We start from the raw sequence: 26,232 nt of genomic DNA, 5'->3' as shown, positions 1-26,232 counted from the left end.
TCATCAATCAACCGAAGAACTAAGCGTGAGATCGTGAAAGAGTGTTGGATGTGATTTGTGTGAAACTCCAAACGCAATAAATGCAGCCAAAACGAAACTGAAATCGAACCGAATGAGTTGAAAGACATTTAAAACTTGTAGGAAGCAAATTCATCGGCACGAAATGAATCGATTCGTAATCTGCTTGTTGAATTCAATTAAAACTGCGTTGAAGTGCACAAATGAAACAGAAATCGAAATGAATTCCAGATTTCCATCTCTCTCTTTCTCTCTCACTAGACATATATAAACAGCAAATCGAAGACCTTAAAGTCCAATCGAGAATCATCCAAGGGTGAAAATAAGAGAAGAAGCTCGAACGAACCTGAAGATGTCGAAATCGGTTCGGTTTTTCGGGTTCTTCCTCTTAGCCCTAGCGATTTCATCGTTGATTCAATCGGCCTTCGCTCTTAGAAAGTTTCCGAAGGCGATTGATTCAGCCGATTGGTCCACGGCGGCCTGTTTGGACGCGTTAAACGCGGTGGAAGGATGCCAGGGGGAGATCGACATGGCGATAAAGAGCAATGAGATCGAGGTGAGTTACAACTGCTGCAGGGTGATATTACATGGACTGCCGGAAAAATGCGCCGCCGTGGTTTTTTCGTCTGGTGGAGAGTCTTCGTCGGAGATTAGCGGCGCAGTGAAGGAATATTGCGACGGAATGGGAATTACGCCTCCGGTGCTCTAGACGGAGGATAAAGTAGGAGAAAATTGAGGGCTTAGCGTCCACTGTTGTTCGCATGGAATCCGGTTTTCTTCGATGAATCCACACGTTTTGGCTCTATTTGTGGTTTCATTTTACTTTAATATCAAAATAAATGGATTTTGTGAACCCAATCTCATGGTATAAATACAAGTAAACGTGATATCCTTACTTAAGATGCAAACTATCTTGCTTCACAGCCAATTTGACAATTATGCAATACTCACCTTCAACACTGAGCTAGTTAAGTCAATTTGGAATAGGCGATTTTGGAATTGTGTCGCCTACAGTCAAGCAACATATGTTCAAACTGCTGGCTTGATTTAGGCGACATATGCTCAAACCATTGGCCTATGCTCAAACCATTGCCCCAATTTGGACAACCTATGCTCACCCGATTTGGACAACCTATGCTCAAACCTCTGGTCTGATTTGGGCAACCTATGCTCAAATCACTAGCCCGATTTGGGCAACATATGCTCAAACCTCTTGCCCGATTTAGGCAACGTATGCTCAAAACCTCTGGCCCGATTTAGGCAAAGTATGCTCAAACCACTGACCCGATTTGGGCATAAGATTTTAGAAAACAAGGGCAGAGAAATTTTGAAAGAGTTTGAAAGCAAAGTTGAGAGATTGAAAACCATGTTATATGACAAACAAGCAAATCCTCGTATAAATTTGACAACTGATACATAATTCTATTAAATCTATAGCGTTTAAATCCGATATAACCTAATTCTACTAGATTCAATAGATAACTGATCCATTATTATATGTCCTTCGAGAATTCAGAACATCAGTATATTCTATTATCTCGAACTACCTGCAAATCCTCGTATAAATTTCGAATGCTCTCATATCCCTTCGTGTAATGAATAATATTACTTCCTAATTGGTTGGAAGCGACTAATTTTCCCCACCCCTATTATGTTTTGACACCTACGAGCCAAGAAGGTAAAAAAGTAATCAAAACAGCCAATAATTCCCAAATGATTTAATTAAAAAACTCTTCACACGAATAAAAGGATGCTAAGTTCGAACTAAAACAGATAAACAGAAACACTCCGTAATAGAAACCACGAGAAAATACGAAAATACGAGCTTCCAAACTTCAAAGAAAATAGTATATATCAATTACCATTGAGTAAGATGCTCACATTGACAACTAAAACCCCGAACTCCAAAGAAAATAATATATATATCAATCACCGCTCGGTATGTCGGGCAGCTAGATAGAACTTAGTGACTCAAAATTGTATAGGCTTCTTATTTAAGAGATTGAAAATGAGAAACAGATATTTATACATTCCAAGGAAACTGAATAACAGGAACCTTTATGTTAGCTACACACCCTAATCTATTATATATGTAATCTGCCATAAGATTGGCAGAGCCTATTTTCTTGTTTTTTTTTTTTTTCTCTCTTTTTCTGCTAAACATGATCATTCAGTTGGGGGCTTAGCCCAAACTTATAAATAAGGGAACTGTATGCCAATTATGAAATAAGGTGGCCAAAGAACCTCCATAAATAAGGGAGAAGCGGCAACTGAAGTTCTGTAATTCCATAGGGTATTCATAGAAAAATGCTACTCACCGAACAATCGTCGTGAACACGCCAAATGGTTTCGCCCATCAAGTTTGCGATCGAGAGGACTGTCAACTGAGGGAAGTGAGTTTTGGGAGCTGGAATTGTGTTTGTAACGATCACTTCTTGGAAGATGCCACTGGAGAGCCTCTCAATGGCAGGGGGGCTGTAGATGGAGAACTTTGTTAGATGATATTTGATACTGAATATTGGAAACTTTTGAGGGCAGTTAATAATAACATAACAATGAAGAGATTTGAATTTAAGTGGTGATGCCATTAAGATTAGAAGCAACGGGCAACAGGTTCTTTATTGATATTAATGGACATAGGGAGGAAAACGAGATCCCACGTCGGTTAAGGAGGAAAACGAAGCATTGTTATAAGGGTGTGGAAACCTCTCCCTAGCATACGCGTTTTAGAAACCTTGAGGGAAAGGCCAAAGAGGACAACATCTACTAGTGGTGAGCTTGAGCTGTTACAAATGGTATCAAACCTAGACACCTGGTGATGTGCTAGCGAGGAGACTGAGCCCCAAAGGGAGTGGACACGAGGCGGTGTGCCAACAAGGACGCTGGGCCCCGAAAGGAGTGGATTCCCGTCCAACATCTATTGGAGAAGAGGAACGAGTGCCAGTGAGGACGCTGGGCCCTGAAGGGGGGTGGGATTGTGAGATCCCACGTTGGTTGGGGAGGAGAACGAAACATTCTTTATAAAGGTGTGGAAACCTCTCTCTAACAGACACGTTTTAGAAACTTTGAGGGGCAGCCCAAAAGGGAAAGTTTTAAAAATCTTGAGGAAAAACTCAAAGAAGACAATATCTGCTAGCGGTGGGCTTGGGCTTGGGCTGTTATGAGAAGTTTTAGTTTTGCCTCGTCCCTATAAGAATGAAGGGAAGACGATATAGAACACGGAGAAGTAAGTTGAGTTCTTAATCTAAATTCTTGACAGTGCACCAATTTGAATTCAACGCGTTATAGTAGAGAATGTTTTGAATCCAAAGGAAGAAGGAATAAACCTGAAAACAGCATGACTGCAACAAGCATAAACTTCTCTAGCTCCCTCTTGATGTAACAGTTCAGCCCCTTTTGTAATAGTTCCTACAAACCCACAATAGCTTATAAGATATGTGTTCAAAAGAACCATTCAGCAAAGTTGATATCAATTCAGATTCTAAACTCACCAGCTGTGTCAATCATGTCATCAACCATAACTGCAACCTTCCCTTTTACATCACCAATCAGGTTCATTACCTGCAAACACATTACATCGAGTTTTTAAGCCTTCAGCAATTTAATCCAATGCTCTAGTCCAGAATAGCTTTTCCTATAAGAGAGGGAAAACGCCATGGCATCGAACATTTCATATCGGTGTGATGCTATACAGTACTCGCAGCTCAGTGATCCCGTTTTTGGCAGACTCAATGTGAGGAATTTACATTCGACAACTTCTTACCTATTGGACAAGGCTGATATAATTTATTAATGAGCATGTCAATAAATTGATTTGTTAATGAACTCCAATATGGCCTAGACAATGTTTATCCTCAAATGCATCACTAATCAGATTATTTACCCTCTAATTTCTTTGGTTGAGGAGTTGACTGCTGAAAACATAGGGGAAGTCCTGGTTTCGATTAAACGTTTCTCCCAAATTAGAGAATGGATTTCAGTGAGTTCAAGAACGAAAATCTTACACCAAAAAGAGATTACAGCCATATAGAGTATAATGGAAAATACCTCGGCAACATTGTGTCCATGACGCCTCTTATCGACTATAGCTAAAGGTGCATCGGACAGCTTTTTAGCAAAAGCGCGTGCTCTGGCGACTCCTCCAACATCAGGAGAAACCACAACCAAATCACCAGAACAAATCCTCTTGCTAGCAAGATAGTCAAGAATCACGGGCTATAAAGTCAATCACAAACAATGCAAAATTCAGTAAAAATCCAATATTTCCAAATGCTGGCTAAAAGAAGACAAAAAAATTGAACCTACATGGCAATTTACATGATCCACAGAAATATCAAAGTAACCCATAGATTGTCCAGAATGAAGATCACAAGCAAGAACACGGTTCGCACCCGCTTCAGTAATGATGTTGGCAACAAGCTTCGCAGCAATGGATTCACGCCCTTGAGTCTGATGGAAGATTTTAAACAGACNTACATCACCAATCAGGTTCATTACCTGCAAACACATTACATCGAGTTTTTAAGCCTTCAGCAATTTAATCCAATGCTCTAGTCCAGAATAGCTTTTCCTATAAGAGAGGGAAAACGCCATGGCATCGAACATTTCATATCGGTGTGATGCTATACAGTACTCGCAGCTCAGTGATCCCGTTTTTGGCAGACTCAATGTGAGGAATTTACATTCGACAACTTCTTACCTATTGGACAAGGCTGATATAATTTATTAATGAGCATGTCAATAAATTGATTTGTTAATGAACTCCAATATGGCCTAGACAATGTTTATCCTCAAATGCATCACTAATCAGATTATTTACCCTCTAATTTCTTTGGTTGAGGAGTTGACTGCTGAAAACATAGGGGAAGTCCTGGTTTCGATTAAACGTTTCTCCCAAATTAGAGAATGGATTTCAGTGAGTTCAAGAACGAAAATCTTACACCAAAAAGAGATTACAGCCATATAGAGTATAATGGAAAATACCTCGGCAACATTGTGTCCATGACGCCTCTTATCGACTATAGCTAAAGGTGCATCGGACAGCTTTTTAGCAAAAGCGCGTGCTCTGGCGACTCCTCCAACATCAGGAGAAACCACAACCAAATCACCAGAACAAATCCTCTTGCTAGCAAGATAGTCAAGAATCACGGGCTATAAAGTCAATCACAAACAATGCAAAATTCAGTAAAAATCCAATATTTCCAAATGCTGGCTAAAAGAAGACAAAAAAATTGAACCTACATGGCAATTTACATGATCCACAGAAATATCAAAGTAACCCATAGATTGTCCAGAATGAAGATCACAAGCAAGAACACGGTTCGCACCCGCTTCAGTAATGATGTTGGCAACAAGCTTCGCAGCAATGGATTCACGCCCTTGAGTCTGATGGAAGATTTTAAACAGACTGTTAACAGCAAATAATAGAACCACTTTCATCCAAGAACACTTCATCAAATCAACTCAATGTAAATACTTATATGCTCATAATATCTCTTCAGCTCAAACTTCAACAAAATACATCAAACTCGGATTCATCGTGCTTTTAAGAATCAGCAATTTCAAGCGTACACAAACATGAGTTGTGAAAATATGCAGCTGCAAATATTACCTTTCTATCAGCTCTAGCATATCCAAAATACGGAATCACAGCCGTAATATTTTTGGCTGAGGCTCTCCTACAAGCATCTATCATAATTAAAAGCTCCATAAGATTCTCATTGGCTGGGGGACAGGTAGGCTGTACTAGGAATACATCACATCCTCTAACACTCTCTTGCAATTGAACATATATTTCGCCATCCGCAAAACGCTTAATGTTAATCTTTCCAAGCTCCAGCCCCATGTAACAGGCAATTTCCTGAGAACTAAATAACTCAAATTTAGCAAACAAAGATAAGTCTCAAGAGAGAAAGAAAGATTTATATTTGCATGCTGAGCCAGATTGATGTCCAAAACCATTCAGCCTTGTCAGTCACTTTAATTGAACATGACAAGTTCAGTCACCATCGATCCTCCATAAGGATGAACACAAAGAATATATTTATTAATCCACTTTCCCACAAGTTCAACCAAATCATCCAGAAAAGAAAAAAATGGTTGGCGCATAAACTGAACTCATAATATTTTTCGCCATTATGAACATGCATTGATAGATCTAAATGAGCAACATAAGTNCAGAATAGCTTTTCCTATAAGAGAGGGAAAACGCCATGGCATCGAACATTTCATATCGGTGTGATGCTATACAGTACTCGCAGCTCAGTGATCCCGTTTTTGGCAGACTCAATGTGAGGAATTTACATTCGACAACTTCTTACCTATTGGACAAGGCTGATATAATTTATTAATGAGCATGTCAATAAATTGATTTGTTAATGAACTCCAATATGGCCTAGACAATGTTTATCCTCAAATGCATCACTAATCAGATTATTTACCCTCTAATTTCTTTGGTTGAGGAGTTGACTGCTGAAAACATAGGGGAAGTCCTGGTTTCGATTAAACGTTTCTCCCAAATTAGAGAATGGATTTCAGTGAGTTCAAGAACGAAAATCTTACACCAAAAAGAGATTACAGCCATATAGAGTATAATGGAAAATACCTCGGCAACATTGTGTCCATGACGCCTCTTATCGACTATAGCTAAAGGTGCATCGGACAGCTTTTTAGCAAAAGCGCGTGCTCTGGCGACTCCTCCAACATCAGGAGAAACCACAACCAAATCACCAGAACAAATCCTCTTGCTAGCAAGATAGTCAAGAATCACGGGCTATAAAGTCAATCACAAACAATGCAAAATTCAGTAAAAATCCAATATTTCCAAATGCTGGCTAAAAGAAGACAAAAAAATTGAACCTACATGGCAATTTACATGATCCACAGAAATATCAAAGTAACCCATAGATTGTCCAGAATGAAGATCACAAGCAAGAACACGGTTCGCACCCGCTTCAGTAATGATGTTGGCAACAAGCTTCGCAGCAATGGATTCACGCCCTTGAGTCTGATGGAAGATTTTAAACAGACTGTTAACAGCAAATAATAGAACCACTTTCATCCAAGAACACTTCATCAAATCAACTCAATGTAAATACTTATATGCTCATAATATCTCTTCAGCTCAAACTTCAACAAAATACATCAAACTCGGATTCATCGTGCTTTTAAGAATCAGCAATTTCAAGCGTACACAAACATGAGTTGTGAAAATATGCAGCTGCAAATATTACCTTTCTATCAGCTCTAGCATATCCAAAATACGGAATCACAGCCGTAATATTTTTGGCTGAGGCTCTCCTACAAGCATCTATCATAATTAAAAGCTCCATAAGATTCTCATTGGCTGGGGGACAGGTAGGCTGTACTAGGAATACATCACATCCTCTAACACTCTCTTGCAATTGAACATATATTTCGCCATCCGCAAAACGCTTAATGTTAATCTTTCCAAGCTCCAGCCCCATGTAACAGGCAATTTCCTGAGAACTAAATAACTCAAATTTAGCAAACAAAGATAAGTCTCAAGAGAGAAAGAAAGATTTATATTTGCATGCTGAGCCAGATTGATGTCCAAAACCATTCAGCCTTGTCAGTCACTTTAATTGAACATGACAAGTTCAGTCACCATCGATCCTCCATAAGGATGAACACAAAGAATATATTTATTAATCCACTTTCCCACAAGTTCAACCAAATCATCCAGAAAAGAAAAAAATGGTTGGCGCATAAACTGAACTCATAATATTTTTCGCCATTATGAACATGCATTGATAGATCTAAATGAGCAACATAAGTGTAAAAACCATGCATATCCAAACTAATAAAGAGTAAAGGTAAAAAAATATTTGAAATATAGAATGAAAATCAAAATATTACAATGAAGTTAGGAAAAAAAAATCATTTGATCAGCAAACAAGATGAGCAGGGTGACCTGCCGTTGACCAAGAAATCATTATTTAAACCCTTCAAACCCCCTCCACACAAAGGCAGGAAAAAAATAATCAGAATAAACTATCAAGAAAAAACCCAACACAGATCATGCCACCTCGATAGTGATTTCTAAACATTCATTTGAAAAGTTCAAATACAAACAAAAATTTCATTCCAGTGTAGCGTAAAAACTAAAAAGCGTTTCATGAGTACAACAGAAGAGCTTAACCTGTGAGAGTAAACGATTTGCAGACCCAGAAAACAATTTCAAGCGCGTACTACTCCTATTAACTATTTTCTCCATGCGAGCTGACTCCATGAACTTGGGCAGCGTCCGTTCAGTAACAATTGGAATTGTAGGCTTCCCGTTCACATGCTTCAAAGACTCGGATAGATCACATCTCTGGAAGAATTCAATTTTAGTTTCAAAAGAAAATAAAAAACACAAGAATTAACGCAACAGAACATTGATAGAGACACCTTTTACCAGAAACAAATTATATGTGTGGTCAGAAAAGTACATAATATAGCAGCACAATTATTAGAAACAACGAGGGAAGTGGAAACACCCCCAAAGCTTCACGTGACGCTAAAATTGTAGCAACAGTACATTCAACACTTCAAAAAACTGTTCTATCTCGTTTTTTTTTTTTTTTTTTTTTTTTTTTTTCCATTTATCTTCAACACAAAAATCTCTCAAGTATATCAAATCCTCTCATGAGCAAAATAAACCAAACAGAACAGCAACGGAATCCGAAATTTCAAAAAGAACAAGAAACAGCGAAACATAACGAATCATCGTCATTGCATCATCAAACACACAAAGTCGGAGCCATCAGAACAACAAAAACAATTAAACTCATCTCCAAAACAAAGAAAACACGTATTCAAAGAAGGAGGAATCATACAACTCCGCCAGTGGAACACATTCGAATGCGAGAATCATTCGAAACAAAAGCTCCATGGTCGAAAGAAGCAACGGAGAACAAAGACGACAACGACGAAAAAGAATAAGACGGTAGAGTCAGCGCAGCCATAGAATCCATCGATAGGGTTATGCCGCGCAAGGCAGAATTCAAGATTCAAAGACGACGAAGAACAGCTCTGTGAGCTTCTTATATATACATCAATGGCGGTACTGCGAAAATTTATTTTTATTTATTTATTTGTCTTTAAAAAAATTGAACTTTTTTTAATTTTGGGCATTTTTTTTCCGGAAAGAAAAAGACGTCACGTGAAGCACCCAATACGCCGTCGTTTAGCGCTTTTTAGGGGCTGTTTGGCTACGCATTTAACCAAATTTACAACAGAATTTCAAGTCCCTCATTTTAAAATGACACGTACGCCAACTTACCTAAAGTCGAGAAAATATTAGTTTTATTATTTATTTATTTATTTTTACTATTTACATATTTATTTTACTCCATATAAATTAAATTAAATTTTAAATAGCGTACAAATTCAAACCTCTAATCTTTAAATTAAATATATAATAATTAAATTAACGTTTATCGAATTTGATCTCAAGTAAATTTTAAATTAATATTTATATTAAGAGTATTATCGGTAATAAATATGATGATGGATTTAATGTGATTATTATCATTAGAGGATTTGTTTCAGTTATTATCGACTTGAATATAATTCAATAGATAAGACATCAATTATTATTTTAAAAATTGATGGTTCGACAGTCTGTTGTATTATATACTGTTAAAATTAAATTTTTAGCCCCCGAATTTTCAAATTTGTTGAATGGGTCGATTTTTTTTTTTATAGAATAAATTCTTGACATATTTAAAAAATTTAAAAATTAATTGATTTACTAGATATAAATTTAGATTTTATGTCTAATAAAATCCTAAATTTTTAAATTTATTTCGAGTAGTTCATTAATTTTATTTAAAGATATGTATGATTACGTCAAAAAATAAGCCTATTAAAATAGTTTTAAAAGTTTTAAGAGATTGTAATTTAATTAAAAGAGCGTCTATTTTTAATATGTGGAGGAGTCAAGAGTACTAATTTTATGCCAGTTTAACTATGCTCAAATTGGGTAAGAATTTGACCGATAAATTGGATATTAAACCACCGCTACTAAAAATGTGCACGACATTAGCTTTTGGAATCAAGCGGAATATCAAGTGAAACGAGAGGGATTATTTAGAACATAATAAACCGACTCAAACTTCGTGATATTAAAAACAAAATTTGAGATCTCATTAAAACCATAAAACAACTCGAGGTCAATTCAATCATTTTATTTTGAAACTTAGGTGAAATAAAATAAATAAATAAAGTAGCTAGAAAAAATTTGATGACTCGAAAAACTCGATCAACCTAACCTAACCGATATGGGTTAAGTTGGGTTAACCAAATCAATCATAATTTATATTTAATTACGTTTTTTCATACATTACAATGATATATACATATATTTATTTTATTTTTATTTAATTTCATAATTATTTTTAGAATTTAATTAAATATTTAAAATAAATAACATTTTATTTTTATTAAAAATAAAAAATTAAATAAATTCACTCGATTAAACTAAACCAACCAATTTTTTGGGTTAAGTTGATTCATTATTTAATAACAATAATTTGAAATTGAAAAAATTTACAACATAAACAACTCGGTTAGATCTAAAAAAAAGTGTTCCAACGCTATCTAAGCCAGCCCACGAACACCCCTACTTAAACCGACCATTGAACTACGACTTAAACCAAATTCACGTCAAAAAACCATCAATATGCATGAAGTAGAAACCCGTGATTGAAACACAATGTTAATCAAAAAAGGAAAATTGAGGGAGACTGGAGAGAAGTCGAGTCAAAGAAAACTAAAGCCGTGGGAATGAAAACTAAAGCCGACTCGTAAAGCTCCAATCAACTTAAATAAGTTGATTGTTCGTGTTCATCTTAATTCGATTAAAACATACTATTTTTTTCTTCATTTCCACGTGGAAAAAGGGAATATTAAGAGTACTCTACATTAATCATAGAGGATTAATTAGTCAATTATATGTTAATCAATCGTGTCAAATTAATGACCAACCTTAATAAAGTATATTAATTATTGAACTCATAAAATTGTAATTTCTTAGTCAACTCATGTAAATTCGACAAATGTCAACCATTCATATGCACTAAAATATTTCATATTACTGAAATTTTAGTTTTATTTAAATTAATTTTTTTATAAATAATTTCTATTTTCCAACCTAATTTCTACTTTAAAAAAATATAAAAAGAATAATAAATTTGATAATATCTTATAAAAAAAATATATTTAAATAATTTCAATATTTCATACTTTTAGCGCTTAAAATTTTATTTATTTATATTGAGATCGGACGGGAATTTAGCTGGGCGAAATGGGATCGAGGACATGAATACTCGGTATGTTTGACCCAAATTTTTTCTACCCCTCCCTCAAAAATTCACTACCTCGATCCAAATTAAGTAAAAATATCTAATTTTGTATTTTAGTCTAAAAAAACTCACATAAATATCTTCTCATTTAGGCTATAATTTAAAAATAATAATCATAATAATAATATAATTATTATTATAATAATAAAATTGAGGGAGGCAACAAAAATGAGCTTAAATTAAGAAGGATTTCAAATTGAAGGGATACGTTATGGGGTTTGTTGGGAGAGTTGAAAACTGAAAACAAGCTGAATTGGGAGACGTTTTTGTGAGAAGTGACAAAATTGAGCTATTTGGTTCATTCATCTTCTTCTCCGTTGTCACATTGTCTTTCTCGTTTCTCTTTTCTTTTCCTCGTTGTCGAGAAATAGATTATTTGGAATGCAATGATTAATTATTTGGTCCGGAAGCTCATAAAACTCATGAACGTTCGCTTTATGTTTCTTCTCGTTCAAGAGTATAATGATTTAGTCCTAATCGAATTAATCTGGAGTCCTTCCTTTTCCAACCAAATCGATAATAGAGTGGCTTACTTGTCACCATGAAATCATATCGAGACATGACATGAACGTAAGAAAACGCCTCCAATGAGATCAAATGTAAGAAACGGTACAAAACACCCTATTTCAGTAGACTAGCCTACAAGGTAGCCTTGACATGCTCCATGGTCTCACCGGTGATACCCTATCACCATCAGGTATGTCATGCGTAAGATAAGAAAAAGATTAGGGTAAATGTCACTAATTAAATATATTGTTGTTGCTTGACCATTATCGAATGAATTTGTCACCATTGATTGTATTATTATTAACGGAGTTCTATGTTTATTATGATATAGCTCATGATATAATTTATAGTCGCGAAAAGTAGACTTATGAATAATAATATGTTTGTTTTAGAATCATATCTAGAGGACGTGAAAGGGGTGTAAATGCCCTACTAAAAACTTGGTAATAACTACAAATGATATTTCTCAACGGTAAAGGGTTTGCCCATTGGAGTAATTTAAGAGCATTACTGGAACAAAGTTTCGTGGGTCCAACCACGGTCTAAGCAAACAATGAACTCTTAAAATCGCTCACGATTGAATAGTTGGGTTTCACAAGTTTCATTGATTCTACATTGAGAATGAGAGGAAAGCAATGCCTGAAAATGGTCAGTAACGCGTTAAGTGTCCCGCTTAGAGAGTACGTTCGTATGGTCGAGCATCTGGAAGTTGTTTATAGTAGCACTATGTATTTACTAGGATGACGCAGTTGGATCTCTACACAATCCAACTCCCCATCCCAAAACCCAATCATCATATTTTGAAGCATTTGGTCTCTCCACCAAATTCAGACAGCTTGTTCTGCAAATTCTCATCATTCCTCACAGCCCACGACTTTGAATATCGATTCAATAATAAAAAACCTTCGCCAACTTGGCAAAACAAGAACTTTATGTGAGAGTCGAAGCCCCATAAACGGAATTTGACAGTTTTTTGATAGGGGATCAGGTTGGTTTTCTTTGGAGATGGAAAATTCGCCCACCTGATTTTATCAATTTGCATTTGCAAATTCTTAAACAGATTCTCATTTGAAACAGAGCAAGACATCATGTAATTAGAAACCCGAGTCCCCAAAACCAAGATATAATCACACACGCTTCAAAATTACAAAACCCCATATCGAATCTTTACGATATATCAAGACATTGTAAATGAATGACAACATCAATTTAACAAACAAGACGCGGAATTGAATCAATCGATTCATACGAATTCTTACAAAACAAGTGTGAGAAAGAATGGGTTACAGTTCACATTCAGTGAGCATCAATATACACGCAGTAACTAATTCAAATTTGTTATCATTATGGTTCTGATCATATAAGGTTTTGCCACAAAGGCAATAAATTCTTACAAAAGCATCCAAGATGAGAAAACGAAATCCTACAAGTAGATAAGATAGAAAAAACAAACAAACAAACAAACAAACTCTTACAAGGATCTAATTCTTATAAGGATATGTGCCATTCATTAATTTCATTTACTCTATTTTTGCAACATGACGAGAATGGCGTTAAACAAATTAAATTGAGGCACAGACATGCAGTATCATACAGGACAACAAGGAACAAGGATAGGGCACTTACCCTTATGATCCTATATTTACACTGTAGGTGACACGTTCTAGAAGGGCAGAACTGTTAGTCCACATCTTTCAGTTGATGAACAGACTCGATTTCCTGGAAGAGAAAAGGATAAACATTAGAAATTTAGTGAACAAACTTCTATAGAACAAGACAACCCCTCATCCCAAGGGGAAAAGGGTCAGAGGAATCGAACCTCTTTAGGGTGTTGGATTTGGGAGAGAGATTTTAGTTGGGTGCTTTCCATGTTTGTAAGTAATTGCACAACAGTCTGCAAATGAGGAATGCTGCAAACATTTGGAGTCTAGTAAACCAAGACAGAAACCAAATTGATCATAGACGTAAAACTATATATTTAGAAAGAAGAGGTTTATCTTAAACTTCGACATAGAACATTTATTCTTGTGGGGGTCGAGTGGGGGTCGAGTAAGAGTAGAAGCAGTTTTTACTAGATACACCAAATAGCAAGAACAATGTAGTAATCATACGATATAGTGAACTAGGTGCCTAATGGATATATTAGGATGTCATCCATCGATATTGATTTCTTCGGGTCACATCACCAACTTCATTATCAAGAAAAATTTGTTTGGAGAGGAAATATCAAGAAAAAAGTTGCTACGAAGTTGTTTAGTTTGCATAACAGATTCTCAGCATTCTAGGAGTTTGTGGTACATCAGAAAAATCTTAAAACAGAATAGAATGAGAGCATTCTTCATCCCTGATAAATTTATCAATTTTAATATTAAAGATGTTGATTATAATATATCACTGGAAAACAAAGAACTTAATCATGTACTTCAATAATTGTTATGAAATTTATAGGAAATTATGGGTTTCTTCAACAAAGAAATAACGCATGATCTTGTATATTTGAATATGCAAATAGAATTAATTCCACCAATGCATGTTCTAGGAAAACAATAACCTTTCTAGTCCCTTCTCAACATATGCATCTAATGATGAAACCACTTGGGGCATCTGCTCTAAGATCTGCATCACAAGAAGAGAAGTGAAAGTTCTACTAGAAGTTTTTGCTAAGAAGTTCAATTAAAATTAAATGAACGAAATAAAAACATGTTCAGTTCATTAATTGATTCAACGTACTTTCTCAGTATTTTTTATAGTTGATGCTTTCGCCAAAAGGTTCTTTGGCAATTTTGCTAACTGAGCCTGCAGGCAAGATGAACTATATGACAAACTCAACTGAAAACAACGCAAAACGTAAGAAACTAAAAACAAAATTGCATGTCAGCAATATGATTAAAGCTTCCGACAGTTGAATTCATCTCACGTAGACAAAATGTGAAGAGAAAAATCGGTGGTAAATTCCAATTCAATGTACATGGTAGGGATTTCTGAAATTATGACCTCGATGCAAACAACACTTGCACCGTCAAGTTTCTGTACTATATTACAAAATTTCTTCGAAACATAACGTGATTTCCCAATTAACTGAAGCCAGAAAGTGGAAAAGATACAAAACGAACAATTAAGGTTTGGCAGTTCAATCATCTATTAAAACGAACAATTAAGGTTTGGCAGTTCAATCATCTATTACGATGATTCAAGATCGTAATCAATATTCCTTAAGAACTCGCAAGGTAGAACGAAACTGAAATCTAAACAAACATATATCAAACAAATTCAGGCATCAGCTCTACCGATCCTACTCCTAAGAGTGCCGTTCGAATGAACTCGTAAAGCTTCAGAAAACACAAACGAGAGAGAGAGAGAGAGAGAGAGAGAGAGAGAGAGAGAGAGAGAGAGAGAGAGAGAGAGAGAACATGCCTGAGCCGAAGAAGATTGCTGCATCAGATGAAGGAGATTGGAAGTGGATCGCACTGACTGAGAAATGTGGTCGGCCACCATGGCTTTGGCCGTACCGTCTCTGTTGCTTCGACCTGATGCGGAAGCGGTCGCCATTGTTGGTCGTCTCTCTCGCCTGAAGCTTCTTTCCTCAGAAGCAGACTCACTATTTCTTGGATCGCTCGGCCCGTGAAAAACTCACCGCATGGGCCCAAGCCCAATTTTGTTCAGCCATTTTTTAAATTTTATAATTGAAAAACACATATTATTATTATTATTATTCTTATTATTATTTTCCAAATACTTTAGCCACGTGTCACAATTAGAAATGTCAAATGTCTATTATACCCCCTGAGTTTCCCGGATAATACTATAGAGTGAGATTTTTTCCCGTTGGCTAAATGTGATTAGAGACAACAAATACATTCCTCGTACTCATTCTCGCACCCGACCCTGCCCAACTTCCCACCTCTCCGAGCCTCATTATTAAATTTATTAGGAACTTTTTGTATTGAAAATAAAAATTATCCATTAAAAATTATTTATAACGGACGTATATTTTTAAAAAATATACTTAAAAAAAAGATCTTATAACGATGAAAATTGAAATAGGAAGGATGACGAGATGAGAGATGATTGTCTGTCTCGGCCCCATGAATATAAATAAAAAATAAATTGAAGGTATGCGTACTGAACATTTTCTATTAGTACTCGGTGTAATTTGCGATTATCATGGTACACATATTGCCTACCATAAACTTCGAAAGAAAGACCAAAACATACATTAAAGATGAACAGGTTTGTAATTTACTGTACCTAAAAGTTTAAGATATCATGTTAAATCACTACTCGATCTAAAAAAACATATTAGGTTCAGAACGCGAGATCTCTGGTTATTATACCATATTTGAATCAACATTCGATTCAAAAGTGTAAGTTGATCAATTACGAAAGTATTGTTAAAGTATTGATATACTAACCTAAAAGTTTAAGGTTTGATATCATGTTAAATCACTACTCGATCTAAAAAACATAACAGGGTTCGAAACACGAGATCTCTGACTATGATTCCATTTTAAATGATCACTCGATCGGAGAAAAATATAAGAAAAAGCTAGTGATTGGTAAACCTACTATAAATTTCGAAAGATATATCACAACGTACGTACATTGAAAATGAACATATCATTATTGACGTATTATTAAAGTGTTTGTACACTGTAACCTAAAAGTTTAAGTTTCGATATCATGTTAAATCACTGTTCGATCTAAAAAAACATAACAGGGTTTGAAGCACGAGACCTCTTGCTATAAAATTCCATATTAAACGAGCACTCGATCTGAGAAAAATGTAAAGAAAAAGCTAGTGATTGGTAAACCTATTATAAATTTCGAAAGAAATATCACAACGTACGTACCTTGAAAATGAACATATCATTATTGACGTATTGTTAAAGTATTGATACATTGTAACCTAAAAGTTTAAGCTTCGATATCATGTTTAATCACTGTTCGATCTAAAAAAACATAACAGGGTATGGAGCACGAGATCTCTTGCTATAAAATTCCATATTAACCGAGCACTCGATCTGAGAAAAATGTAAAGAAAAAGCTAGTGATTGGTAAACCTATTATAAATTTCGAAAGAAATATCATAACGTACGTACATTGAAAATGAACGGATCAAATTGAAATATTTGTTAAAGTATTGATACACTGTAACCTAAAAGTTTAAGCTTTGATACATGTTAAATCATTGTCAATCTAAAAAAACATAACAGGGTTCGGAACACGAGATCTCTTACTATAAAATTCTATATTAAACGAGCACTCGATCCAAAAAAAAAAATATAAAGAAAAAGCTAGTGATTGGTAAACCTACAATTGGTTCGGACTTCACCGAGATTGGCAGTGAGGACGTTGATGTTCCCCATCTTGACAATGGACTTAACAAAGGAAGCAAAGAAAAGGGTTTGGTCAGAGGCATAGCTCCAAACTTGTCTTGTGATCTCACCTTCATGGTCTTGGGTTATGAGCACATTGTCGGACCCCAAAAGGGCTTTCCCTTCAAGAATGTTGAGGAAATAGTGGTTGTCAAACCTTGCCGGTGTCCTAAAATCTAAGGGCGCTACCCTCTGGTCTTGCCCTGTTTCAGGGCATATGGACCTTAGGACTCTTCGGTAACTGTTGTATCTCTCGTATCTGTCGTATTCTTCTTCTGCGCTCGTTTGGTATGCTCTTTGTCTGAAGCTCAAGCATCTTGCTTTCCCTATGGTGTGGCTTCCTTTCCATAATCACCATTGTAGGTATTAGTGTATCGGAAAAGACACTTTAGGGTAAATAAACACGATTTTTACGTTTTATTTCCAAAGTTTCGAAAGTCGTAATATTAAAGTTTTCAAGACTAGTAAAACTCGGTTTAAATGTTGGTCAGGAATTGGTTTCTAGAAGGATGTGGTGGTAAAACTCGAAAATTAAAATTGTCATACGTTTAAACTTTCTCAGATTTAGTTTTGATTTGACATTCTAAAAATTTCTCGCCAGATAGTTTTGAAATGTTTAAGAAAAGTAAAGGTATAACTTTTTAAAACGTTTGAAACAAAACATAAAGGTTAAGGGTATTTTTGTAATTTAGCCAAATATTTCAATTACTTAATGTATAACCTTTAAAAATGTTTGAAATAAAACATAAAATTTAAAGGTATTTTTGTAATTTAGCTAAATATTTCTATCACGAGTTATTTATGACTATGACGAGACAAGTTTTATGTTATGATATTTTTGTTTTGAAAAGAAAAAAAAAAGTTTAAATCGAGTTTTACAACACTATTTTAGTTGAAAAGCACAAAAAAAATTATATTTTGGTTCTCGTCCTTTAAGTTTTGGTTCATTTTAGTCCATATATTTTCAAAATGTCCATTTTGTCCCCATATTTTTAAAAATGACCTGTTTGGTCCCTTAATTTTTTTTTTTCAAAAGTTCATATTAAAAAAAACCTTCAAATAAATATTAAAATAATCACGTTTAAAAAGTACAAGAACCAAAATGAACATCGTAACAGTAGAGAAATCAAATTGAACCAAATTCAAAGAGACGTGAATCAAATTGAACCCTTTAAAACTACAATGACCAAAATGAACAAAAATCGAAAACACACGCACCAATGTAGTATTTAAACGTCAATAATAACGACCATGAAGCAATATAAGTAACTGACCTGATAGGGCAACTAAGTCATAAACATCAAGGCCCTGTTCATGAAAATTGGCAATTAGGGTCTCAAGAGAGGAATTGGGTGAAGGAATGTATTTGTTGGCTCCATCAAAGCTCGCTTTCAGAGAGTCCTTCCTCCCCAACAGCACTTGCCATCCAGGTCCTCCTCTCTTCTCAAACAACAATACAATAATTCAACTTAGTTCCATACTCTAACGCATCCTATTAAGTTAACACTAAAAAGATATTAACGTCACGGGAAAAAATGGCATATCGAAAGAAAATAAAATATAAAATTAATTGGAAAGAGAGATTAGTACGAGCTCAACAGCATCACGAGCAGCAATGGTTAAGATATCAGCACAAGATACAGTGTAAGGACAAGCATCTTCCAATAAGTATTTTATCTCATCGATAACATCGAAACCACGAAGGGAGTTTAAATTTGGAGCCGCTTGTTTTTCACTCACCATCTCGTCATTACTGTCTAGAAGAATTGATGCATCACATCCCTATTATATCAATGAAGATTTTAGATTATAATGTCACGTCGAGGGACTACAGATTTTCAAAAGGCAAGTGAGAAATAGACGTACCATAACAAAACAATCATGGAAATGCAAGCGAAGGAGTGAAGCAGCCATTCGAGGATCTTTGAGCACGGCAATCTCGACTTGTCGTCGGATAATATCTTCAACAAAGGGGCATGTTTCTTTGTAGTAGTCAAAAACCAAAAGTCCATCATCGCCTAAGCTTTCAATTCCAAACAAAAACACACCAAATATTACAAACAACAATATCTTAAGAATATCCATATTGAATGTATAGACAGAGAATGAAAGGCAAAGGAACAATCCGTACCAGTTTTCTTTATAGCAAATGGAATCCACTTTTTACCTCAAGATATTCCCATTTGAAGATTTTGATCAAAGTTGATGCACCAACTCTACCCAACTCAACCTCTTTTGGAGGCTTTTGTACATCATTCTTTTCAAGCAATCCCATCTTACCATAAGAAGAATGTAAGCTGATCTTGATCAAGCCATTGATCCAATGTTTTTTTTGTAAACAAGAAAGAAAAAGGGGGAATTGTTTTCAAGCAACTGCATTGACTAATGCTGAATTTCTCAACAAAACAGTAGTCAAAGCCAATGGTTTAAATATATATATATATATATATATATATATATATATATATATCAAACAAACGTAAGTTTCAGAAGTCAAAACTAATAGTATGAGATAAGCAAATTCGTAATATCAATCAATCAAACTCATATCCCAAAACCCTAGGTGAAAGGCCTTCGAACGGCTGTCTTGTAAATAGCTCAAGAAAAAATTGGTTGGAAGTGCACCAGCCCAAGCCCATTGCTAGCAGATATTGTCCACTTTGCCCGGTTACGTATTGTCATCAGCCTCATGATTTTTAAAACGCGTCTGCTAGGGAGAGGTTTCCACACCCTTATAAGGAATGTTTTGTTCCCCTCTCCAACCGACGTGGGATCTCACGTGAAGTCTTCATTCTTTGTACACAGAATAAACCAGAAACAAAGCTCCAAAACCAGGGCTAAAAGATTATGAAAATGCTAGCAGATATTGAATGAATATAAGGACGTCTCGTGAAGTCGAGAGGACTTGAGGAGGGCGGAGACCGAGCATGACACAGAATAACATTGCATATTTACTTGGATTGAACTCACAATTAAAAGCAACTTCCAGCAAGTAGTCTTTTCCCAAGCGAGATGGAGCTTACAATCATTTTCCTTGGTCCTGTGCTGACCCATCCGTCTAGAACAAAAAGGAAATCCAAATGTAGAGGAACGGTTTCACACAACAAATAGTTACAAATTTCTTTTTCTGAAAAGTTTAGGTTATACAAGTACAGCCTCCAGAACAACCTCTTGGTTATACACAAGTGGAACAAGCATTCGACCCGCTAAAACGCTAAAGTAGAGTAAGAAACAAATAATACAAGACATACTGATCACATGATGGTGCAGCGGCTCTTTTCTTCTGCTGGCTGTTGGGCAACTTGCTGAAACCTGTGAGACTCAGATGGGTTGTATGTGAACTCGGAAGTATCCAGCCCATACTGTTTCAAACAGAAAAAGAACCAACGTCAGAATTCAATTTATGCAAAAGAGGTTATAAACATTACATCAGAAGCACATTGTGAAAAGAAACTGCTCATCAGATCATACATGAAGTAGTTCATGGTCAGGGGGAAACGCTACCACACAAATCTCCAATTAAGAGTTCCAAACATATATACGATAACGGTGGGCAGTTGATCAGACACCATTCAATCATAATAATTTATAGAAGTAAAAATAAGAATTTGGGTCCTCAAGTCCGCGATCTGATTTTAGTAGCAGGGAAGAAACAAACATGCAGAGACGGAAAATACTATCCCAGGCAGGAAGCTTTACAAATGTTCAAATAGGATGCATAACGTCTGGAAATCAAGATTTTAAGAAACCGCACTTTTATGGAGAGACATGAAAGAATAGATAAGAGCATACAAAAAAACCAAGTCTGAACAAAAAAGGGTCCAACGCTAACTACTGAAATAGATTCCAAACGATCAAAATTCAATTGTTGAGATTGAGAATTATCGATCAGATTAGTTGAGCTCTGTTGTCTTCAGCTCAGTGTCAACCAATAATGACATCCAAATTTTGTTGGGAACTTGAAATAAAAATGTCAAGGATTGATCCGCATGAGTATCTGAGAGGAACCTAAGGACTATTTAACAATGAATACTCAATCATATGAGCTATTTATACAATTTAAAAATGGAATCTCCCAACATAAATACAGAACATAATAAAGTGTCATCTGAAGTCCTAGTATCCACTAGGAACGCTATTTGACTGGTTAGAAATATTATTAGGGTATTGAAGGCATATTAGTAAGTAGATAAGGAGCTTGTTAGTAGGGGTTGAACATAATAGAAAGTGGGAGGAGCATAAGGTATGCAATTGTGTTGTGGGTTAAACCGTGTCCAAACACCTCGAATTACTTAGTTATTGTAGTTCCTCTATATTTTATCTTTCAATGTTTTAGCTCTTGGGTTTATATCAGCATCGTTTAATTCTAGTAAATGAAAGAATAAAAGGAAAGGAGGACCTTTTGTTTTTGTCATGTCTCTCTACATTCTAATTATTTTCAGCGGCAAAATTCAACCTAGAAGGGGTTATACCTTTTCCCTCATTCGTGTACTCCAAGCATCATTTCGGCTTGGTCGTTGATCAAGTGCCCCAGCAACAGGTACACCAGTTGCAGGAGCAACAGGCCTATTGATCAAAGGTTGTCGGATTTGTTGCCTTGGAGCAATGTACTCATCATCACTGTCATAGTCTGCAGGACTGTTTGCTGCACGAACCACAAGAGCCAACAAGAAAAGGAGAGCCTGCAAATACAATGAAACACAATATTACAAGGTGGAAATCACGATTTCAATGAGAGAAAAAAAGAAGTTACAATCAGTGTAAAGCAAATAAATCCATGGCCAAATTGGTAAAAGGGAGTTTATAGATAAGTGGCTTAGGCAAAAGCACAAAGTTGTTAAATCAATAAAGGGAAAAACAAAAGTAAAGCAAATCATGTTAGGGCAACATTGAAGTATTACATATAAGTCTTCTGAGATCAACAAAACCAAATTTTTAATTATTGATGAGAAAGTAAAATGAATTTATATTGCAAATCACAAATTGGAATTAAAAAACCTACCAACCCGTATATGTTAAACTCATGCGGAAAAAAATGCACTAAACCAGAATTCNAAAAAAAAAAAAAAAAAAAAAAAAAAAAAAAAAAAAAAAAAAAAAAAAAAAACTCTAAAATTTGATGAGGGGCGTAGAAGTACATATTCTTGATGACAGAGTTTCAGCAGCAAGAAACAGGTCAATCTGTTTCTTGAGAAGTGCAATGTTTAATGCATACAAACATAGTAAAGAATGGTATACAATTCAATCAGTAAAGAGTAGATAACTAAAAAGATACAATTCAATCAGTAGAGTGGATAACTAAAAAGACTAAAATAAGATTAACCAAAAATCAGAAAAGAAAAAGAATTTCAAATGTCATTTGAATTCAAAAACAAAAATGGACCAAATTGGGATTAACACATCAATTATTGATACAAATCCATTTGATAATTAAATAATAGATTTCTAGCGATATATTCTATTAATCATTATATGATTGTTTTGTTCTATAATAAAACAATTACAATAATATTCAATATTTATGCGAAATTAAGTAATATATTCACATGAATTAGAAATAACGAAGATCCCAGTAGTTTAGTAATTACAGTGCATGTAACATTTCTGCTAAGCAAGACATTCAGAGGTTAGAGCAGCATTAGGCCTCCGCCATGCCAGTCTAAGATTCAAAAGCTTCAAAAAAGGGGTTCACGTACCTCAAAAATTACAGCTCCTAGTGCAACCCATCTGATGATTTCCCACTTGTCTTCGAGGAGTTCATAGATCTTATCAAAGTTTCCTGTTTTGTCCCCAGGAATTTCCTATGGAATAACAGTAATAATAATAAGAAAATGAACTGAAATTTCAATTTTAGTTTGTGAGGTGAACCACTCACATCTCTCCAATGTTTGTCAAAGAATATGAAGGCTGCACATCCTACTTGCACCAAAATCAGTAGAAGCACCAAAACCGAATACTGTGATCATTAATTAAGGATACAGTAACATAAAACTCAAAAGGGAGATCACTGTCAATTTTTTAAGATTAAACCGTACATGTTATCATGACTATGTTGTATTATATTTAAGATCACCATCTTATCTCTATGAACAGTGTAGTTATCCCGAAGCCAACAAGTTGTTCCCTGGTGGCCTAATTGTTTCATTACTAATTCATAAATCAAACAACAATGAAGCCATGCAGGCAAATAGGATACACAACTTAAACAGCATCCATTACGTGTTGCAGCTCCAATGCACCCAAAACAAGAAACAACAAAGATAATGACTCCCACAGCAATGAACAAGTATATGAACCTGCAAAAGAATTAAAATAGAAGAAACAGATAAAGCAGATGCCACAAATATCCATACTATTGTAAGCTGCTAAAATGTACTAACCGATGACATGAATTTGCTTACATGTGAAGATTCCGGAGTAGAATCCTTTCAGATTAAAATTTTTTAAAAAATAATGAAGAAGAAGAGACAAGGATGTCACATCCAGTACTTTCGAAATGGCATATCATTATTTCAGTACGAAATATCTTATATTCTCGGCCGTAACTTATGCAATGTACAGCAAATCAATATGTACACCAATTCCTATACTTGATGAGACTCTCAATAAACTGGCTCGTGTTTCCATGAAATTATGCAATAAGAATAAAAGTTGAAAAGTGATAACATTTCCATTTAGCAATATAGATTCAATATCGATTGTGATTCACTGATGCACTTCAAGCGTTTCTGCTGTTAAAAGATAAAATAGACAACCTTTTGTATGTTTATTTTTATTTTTTAAAATATTTGTGAGCATCTGGGATGTTCTTGAAAAAAATAGAAACTATCCATTGTGACAGCAAACTGAACTGTTTCCAAACAAACAAACAGAACCTTAAAAGTAAATGAGATTTCTAAAACACTGAGTGATAAAGCACTATTGTAGAATGTTTGGGAAATTCATAAATTTTTCATCTTCAACGAGTGAATCCATAATTCAGCAGCTTTATAAACTTCATCACATCATGACGTTAATCATGTACCTCTCATTCCTTCTTTTTCTTTTCTTTTCTTTTTTTCTAAAAAATTGAGAGGTTATCTAATTCTTACAACAGGAATTGGGGGGAAGGGCACGATGGGGATCGAACTTCTGACCTAGGGGTAGGAAATATGACCACCAAATCAATGAGTTACCTATGAAGCTCAATATCCTTTATTTTTCAGAAGATTTGTTTCTGCCTAAAGTCAGTCATTACATGCAGTAAGAAACATACATATTATATTTAAAAGGAAAAGTCATACCAGGCTTTTGGAAGATGATCAAAGATGTTAGAAGACAGAGACACGGCCATTAGCATTGGTCGACCAAGCTGGACCAGATCGTGATCACCACTCAACGGAGGTCTTGGGATATCACTAGGAGATTGCAAGTACTCAACCAACAAGTAAATCCCATACCCCACCATGGCAAGACCCAGAAGGGATAAGAAGAAGTTCAGAAGCTTCAACAGGCACTCAAAGCACCCTCTGCAGGCCATCCTCTATACGCTTTCGATCCCTAAAAACAACATTTGAAATGTGCACCATACATGCATTAGAGCGCTAACTACTATCCATTAAAAAAACAAACAAGTTCATCATACATACAGCTAGTTATTTCTACCGCTAAAATATCCCAAACTTCAAGGAAGTAAGACAAATTACAACTTCGCTAGAACATTCGTGCATTAAATGCGATTAATATCAAGGCGTTTAAGAATTCTACGCAAGAATTTTCCATTCAGAATACCAAATAAACACGGATCCCAATCTAGAATTTAGCTACGACGGCTTCCAATTTCCAAAACACCTGAACTAATAAAATCCTCATAACCTTCAAGTTGCATCGTAGAATCTCAGCAACCAAACGGAATACTTCCCTTCCTACGTCGTCCATCAAAGCGGAATTATTACCAAAACAATCACAATTCGTCTCGATATCCATATTCTCGGCTTTAGAATGAAATCATACAAAACTCCGCAATAGCGAACGTAATCTAATGAAAACTTAACACGATCAAGGAAGAAATCGGAGAACTTACAAATTCAGAGACGATGATTATCAGATTGCTCGCTTTCTCGGACCTCGAAATCAGAAGAGAGAGAGAGAGAGAGAGAGAGAGAGAGAATGGAATTAGAGAAAGACGGTCCGGTTCTCCAAAGGCCAGTTGGCAATTGAGATTGCACCCTAGTGGCTCTTTTAATTGGAAGACATTTCTGTCCCTACCTTTACGCTTGGATGGCCGGATATTTCGGGGACAATATTGTCAATTTCGGATGACGGCACTTCAAACAAGAATAATTGTCATTTGCCCCCTCATTAATATTTATTTACAAAACAGACCCTACTTTTTTTAGTTTGAAATTCCAAATTTATTTTTAGAAAATGATTATTTTGACTTTTCTTTTAATTTAATAATGTTCGGATAAGGATTACAAATTTTTAATTTTTATAATAGGTGTAAATATTTTAATCACACGTTAAAAATAAATAAATTTGAATGAAAATTAATTTTTTTAACATTTTTTTTAATTCATATCTTTATCAAACACAAACTTAATATATTTTAAATAAAATTTAAAGTAATTTAACCTTTTAATTAAAATAAAAAATTGTTATTAGTGACTCTTTTTTTTTCTATTTTTAAAATAAAAATATAATTTTCCATAAATAATCTTGATTTTTTAGATTCTCTTCCAAACAGAACCTACAAATGTCAGTGCCAACAAACAAGAAAATTAAGGATTTAATAATTATGATTAAATAAAAGAAGAAGAGATAATTATGTAATATAAAAATAATAATTATTAATTTAAGAATTAACGTAAATCGCTTAATTAAATTGTTTATTAAACAGGGAATTTAAGGGAGTCATGATTTTCATTTTTTAAAAACCATTTTTTATAATTAAGTTCACAACTTAATAAATAAATAAAGTATTT

At 35.0% G+C, this 26,232-nt stretch overlaps 4 protein-coding genes across 14 annotated transcripts; all 4 read right to left on the bottom strand.

Moving 5' to 3' along the window:
• Window positions 1-1,985: 1,985 nt before the first annotated feature.
• Window positions 1,986-9,084, bottom strand: LOC111811340 (ribose-phosphate pyrophosphokinase 1). 3 transcript variants are annotated; one of them, XM_023698130.1, is made up of 8 exons: window positions 8,859-9,084; window positions 8,180-8,353; window positions 7,251-7,499; window positions 6,881-7,024; window positions 6,623-6,790; window positions 3,510-3,579; window positions 3,345-3,426; window positions 1,986-2,493 (listed from the first exon to the last, which is right to left on the bottom strand). In XM_023698130.1, exons 1-8 carry the CDS (start codon window positions 8,994-8,996, stop codon window positions 2,316-2,318), a joined length of 1,203 nt encoding a protein of 400 aa, XP_023553898.1. In that variant the 5' UTR covers window positions 8,997-9,084; the 3' UTR covers window positions 1,986-2,315. The 3 variants fall into 3 exon arrangements, with proteins under 3 accessions (XP_023553898.1, XP_023553899.1, XP_023553901.1); XM_023698131.1 differs by lacking the exon at window positions 8,859-9,084 and having other exon boundaries at window positions 7,251-7,506; window positions 8,180-8,267; XM_023698133.1 differs by lacking the exons at window positions 6,623-6,790; window positions 6,881-7,024; window positions 7,251-7,499; window positions 8,180-8,353; window positions 8,859-9,084 and adding exons at window positions 5,002-5,169; window positions 5,260-5,403; window positions 5,630-5,913.
• Window positions 9,085-13,219: 4,135 nt separating this feature from the next.
• On the bottom strand, window positions 13,220-15,519 carry LOC111811342 (tobamovirus multiplication protein 2B). 6 transcript variants are annotated; one of them, XM_023698138.1, is made up of 5 exons: window positions 15,309-15,500; window positions 14,625-14,723; window positions 14,446-14,510; window positions 13,714-13,804; window positions 13,220-13,613 (listed from the first exon to the last, which is right to left on the bottom strand). In XM_023698138.1, exons 1-5 carry the CDS (start codon window positions 15,441-15,443, stop codon window positions 13,575-13,577), a joined length of 429 nt encoding a protein of 142 aa, XP_023553906.1. In that variant the 5' UTR covers window positions 15,444-15,500; the 3' UTR covers window positions 13,220-13,574. The 6 variants fall into 6 exon arrangements, with proteins under 6 accessions (XP_023553906.1, XP_023553907.1, XP_023553911.1 ...); XM_023698139.1 differs by having other exon boundaries at window positions 14,625-14,690; window positions 15,309-15,499; XM_023698143.1 differs by having other exon boundaries at window positions 13,571-13,613; window positions 13,714-13,788; window positions 15,309-15,517.
• A 1,471-nt stretch (window positions 15,520-16,990) lies between these two features.
• Window positions 16,991-19,709, bottom strand: LOC111811341 (peroxidase 20). 4 transcript variants are annotated; one of them, XM_023698136.1, is made up of 5 exons: window positions 19,401-19,709; window positions 19,136-19,292; window positions 18,860-19,051; window positions 18,544-18,709; window positions 16,991-17,610 (listed from the first exon to the last, which is right to left on the bottom strand). In XM_023698136.1, the coding sequence occupies exons 2-5, from the start codon at window positions 19,181-19,183 to the stop codon at window positions 17,189-17,191; spliced, it is 828 nt and encodes a 275-aa protein (XP_023553904.1). In that variant the 5' UTR covers window positions 19,184-19,292; window positions 19,401-19,709; the 3' UTR covers window positions 16,991-17,188. The 4 variants fall into 4 exon arrangements, with proteins under 4 accessions (XP_023553904.1, XP_023553905.1, XP_023553902.1 ...); XM_023698137.1 differs by having other exon boundaries at window positions 19,136-19,287; XM_023698134.1 differs by having other exon boundaries at window positions 19,136-19,709.
• A 643-nt stretch (window positions 19,710-20,352) lies between these two features.
• Window positions 20,353-25,441, bottom strand: LOC111811339 (tobamovirus multiplication protein 2A-like). The gene is made up of 7 exons (XM_023698129.1): window positions 25,332-25,441; window positions 24,553-24,808; window positions 23,466-23,565; window positions 23,145-23,225; window positions 22,966-23,070; window positions 21,742-21,951; window positions 20,353-20,631 (listed from the first exon to the last, which is right to left on the bottom strand). The coding sequence occupies exons 2-7, from the start codon at window positions 24,786-24,788 to the stop codon at window positions 20,524-20,526; spliced, it is 840 nt and encodes a 279-aa protein (XP_023553897.1). The 5' UTR covers window positions 24,789-24,808; window positions 25,332-25,441; the 3' UTR covers window positions 20,353-20,523.
• Window positions 25,442-26,232: the final 791 nt, after the last annotated feature.

The sequence above is a fragment of the Cucurbita pepo genome, chromosome LG15, assembly GCF_002806865.2.
Source record: "Cucurbita pepo subsp. pepo cultivar mu-cu-16 chromosome LG15, ASM280686v2, whole genome shotgun sequence".
Taxonomy (NCBI): Eukaryota; Viridiplantae; Streptophyta; class Magnoliopsida; order Cucurbitales; family Cucurbitaceae; genus Cucurbita; species Cucurbita pepo.
Note: the sequence above shows the minus strand (reverse complement) of the source record. Positions and strands in the feature narration are given on the sequence as shown.

What these genes read in the sequence shown, in the direction of transcription:
- LOC111811340 (XM_023698130.1), bottom strand. Translation starts at nt 8,996, where the DNA reads ATGGATTCTATGGCTGCGCTGACTCTACCGTCTTATTCTTTTTCGTCG. An exon ending in CAAATCGTTTACTCTCACAG is followed by an intron (nt 7,500 to 8,179) that starts GTTAAGCTCTTC and finishes TTTAGTTCTCAG; the next exon opens with GAAATTGCCTGTTACATGGG. An exon ending in TGCAGTCATGCTGTTTTCAG is followed by an intron (nt 2,494 to 3,344) that starts GTTTATTCCTTC and finishes CTCCATCTACAG; the next exon opens with CCCCCCTGCCATTGAGAGGC.
- LOC111811342 (XM_023698138.1), bottom strand. Translation starts at nt 15,443, where the DNA reads ATGGCGACCGCTTCCGCATCAGGTCGAAGCAACAGAGACGGTACGGCC. An exon ending in AGCAATCTTCTTCGGCTCAG is followed by an intron (nt 14,724 to 15,308) that starts GCATGTTCTCTC and finishes CGTTGTTTTCAG; the next exon opens with TTGAGTTTGTCATATAGTTC. An exon ending in GTTGAGAAGGGACTAGAAAG is followed by an intron (nt 13,805 to 14,445) that starts GTTATTGTTTTC and finishes AAATGTTTGCAG; the next exon opens with CATTCCTCATTTGCAGACTG.
- LOC111811341 (XM_023698134.1), bottom strand. Translation starts at nt 19,354, where the DNA reads ATGGATATTCTTAAGATATTGTTGTTTGTAATATTTGGTGTGTTTTTG. An exon ending in CTCGTGATGCTGTTGAGCTC is followed by an intron (nt 18,710 to 18,859) that starts GTACTAATCTCT and finishes TTGTTTGAGAAG; the next exon opens with AGAGGAGGACCTGGATGGCA. An exon ending in TGACTTAGTTGCCCTATCAG is followed by an intron (nt 17,611 to 18,543) that starts GTCAGTTACTTA and finishes GATTATGGAAAG; the next exon opens with GAAGCCACACCATAGGGAAA.
- LOC111811339 (XM_023698129.1), bottom strand. Translation starts at nt 24,788, where the DNA reads ATGGCCTGCAGAGGGTGCTTTGAGTGCCTGTTGAAGCTTCTGAACTTC. An exon ending in TTGACAAACATTGGAGAGAT is followed by an intron (nt 23,071 to 23,144) that starts GTGAGTGGTTCA and finishes GTTATTCCATAG; the next exon opens with GAAATTCCTGGGGACAAAAC. An exon ending in TAGGAGCTGTAATTTTTGAG is followed by an intron (nt 21,952 to 22,965) that starts GTACGTGAACCC and finishes TTGTATTTGCAG; the next exon opens with GCTCTCCTTTTCTTGTTGGC.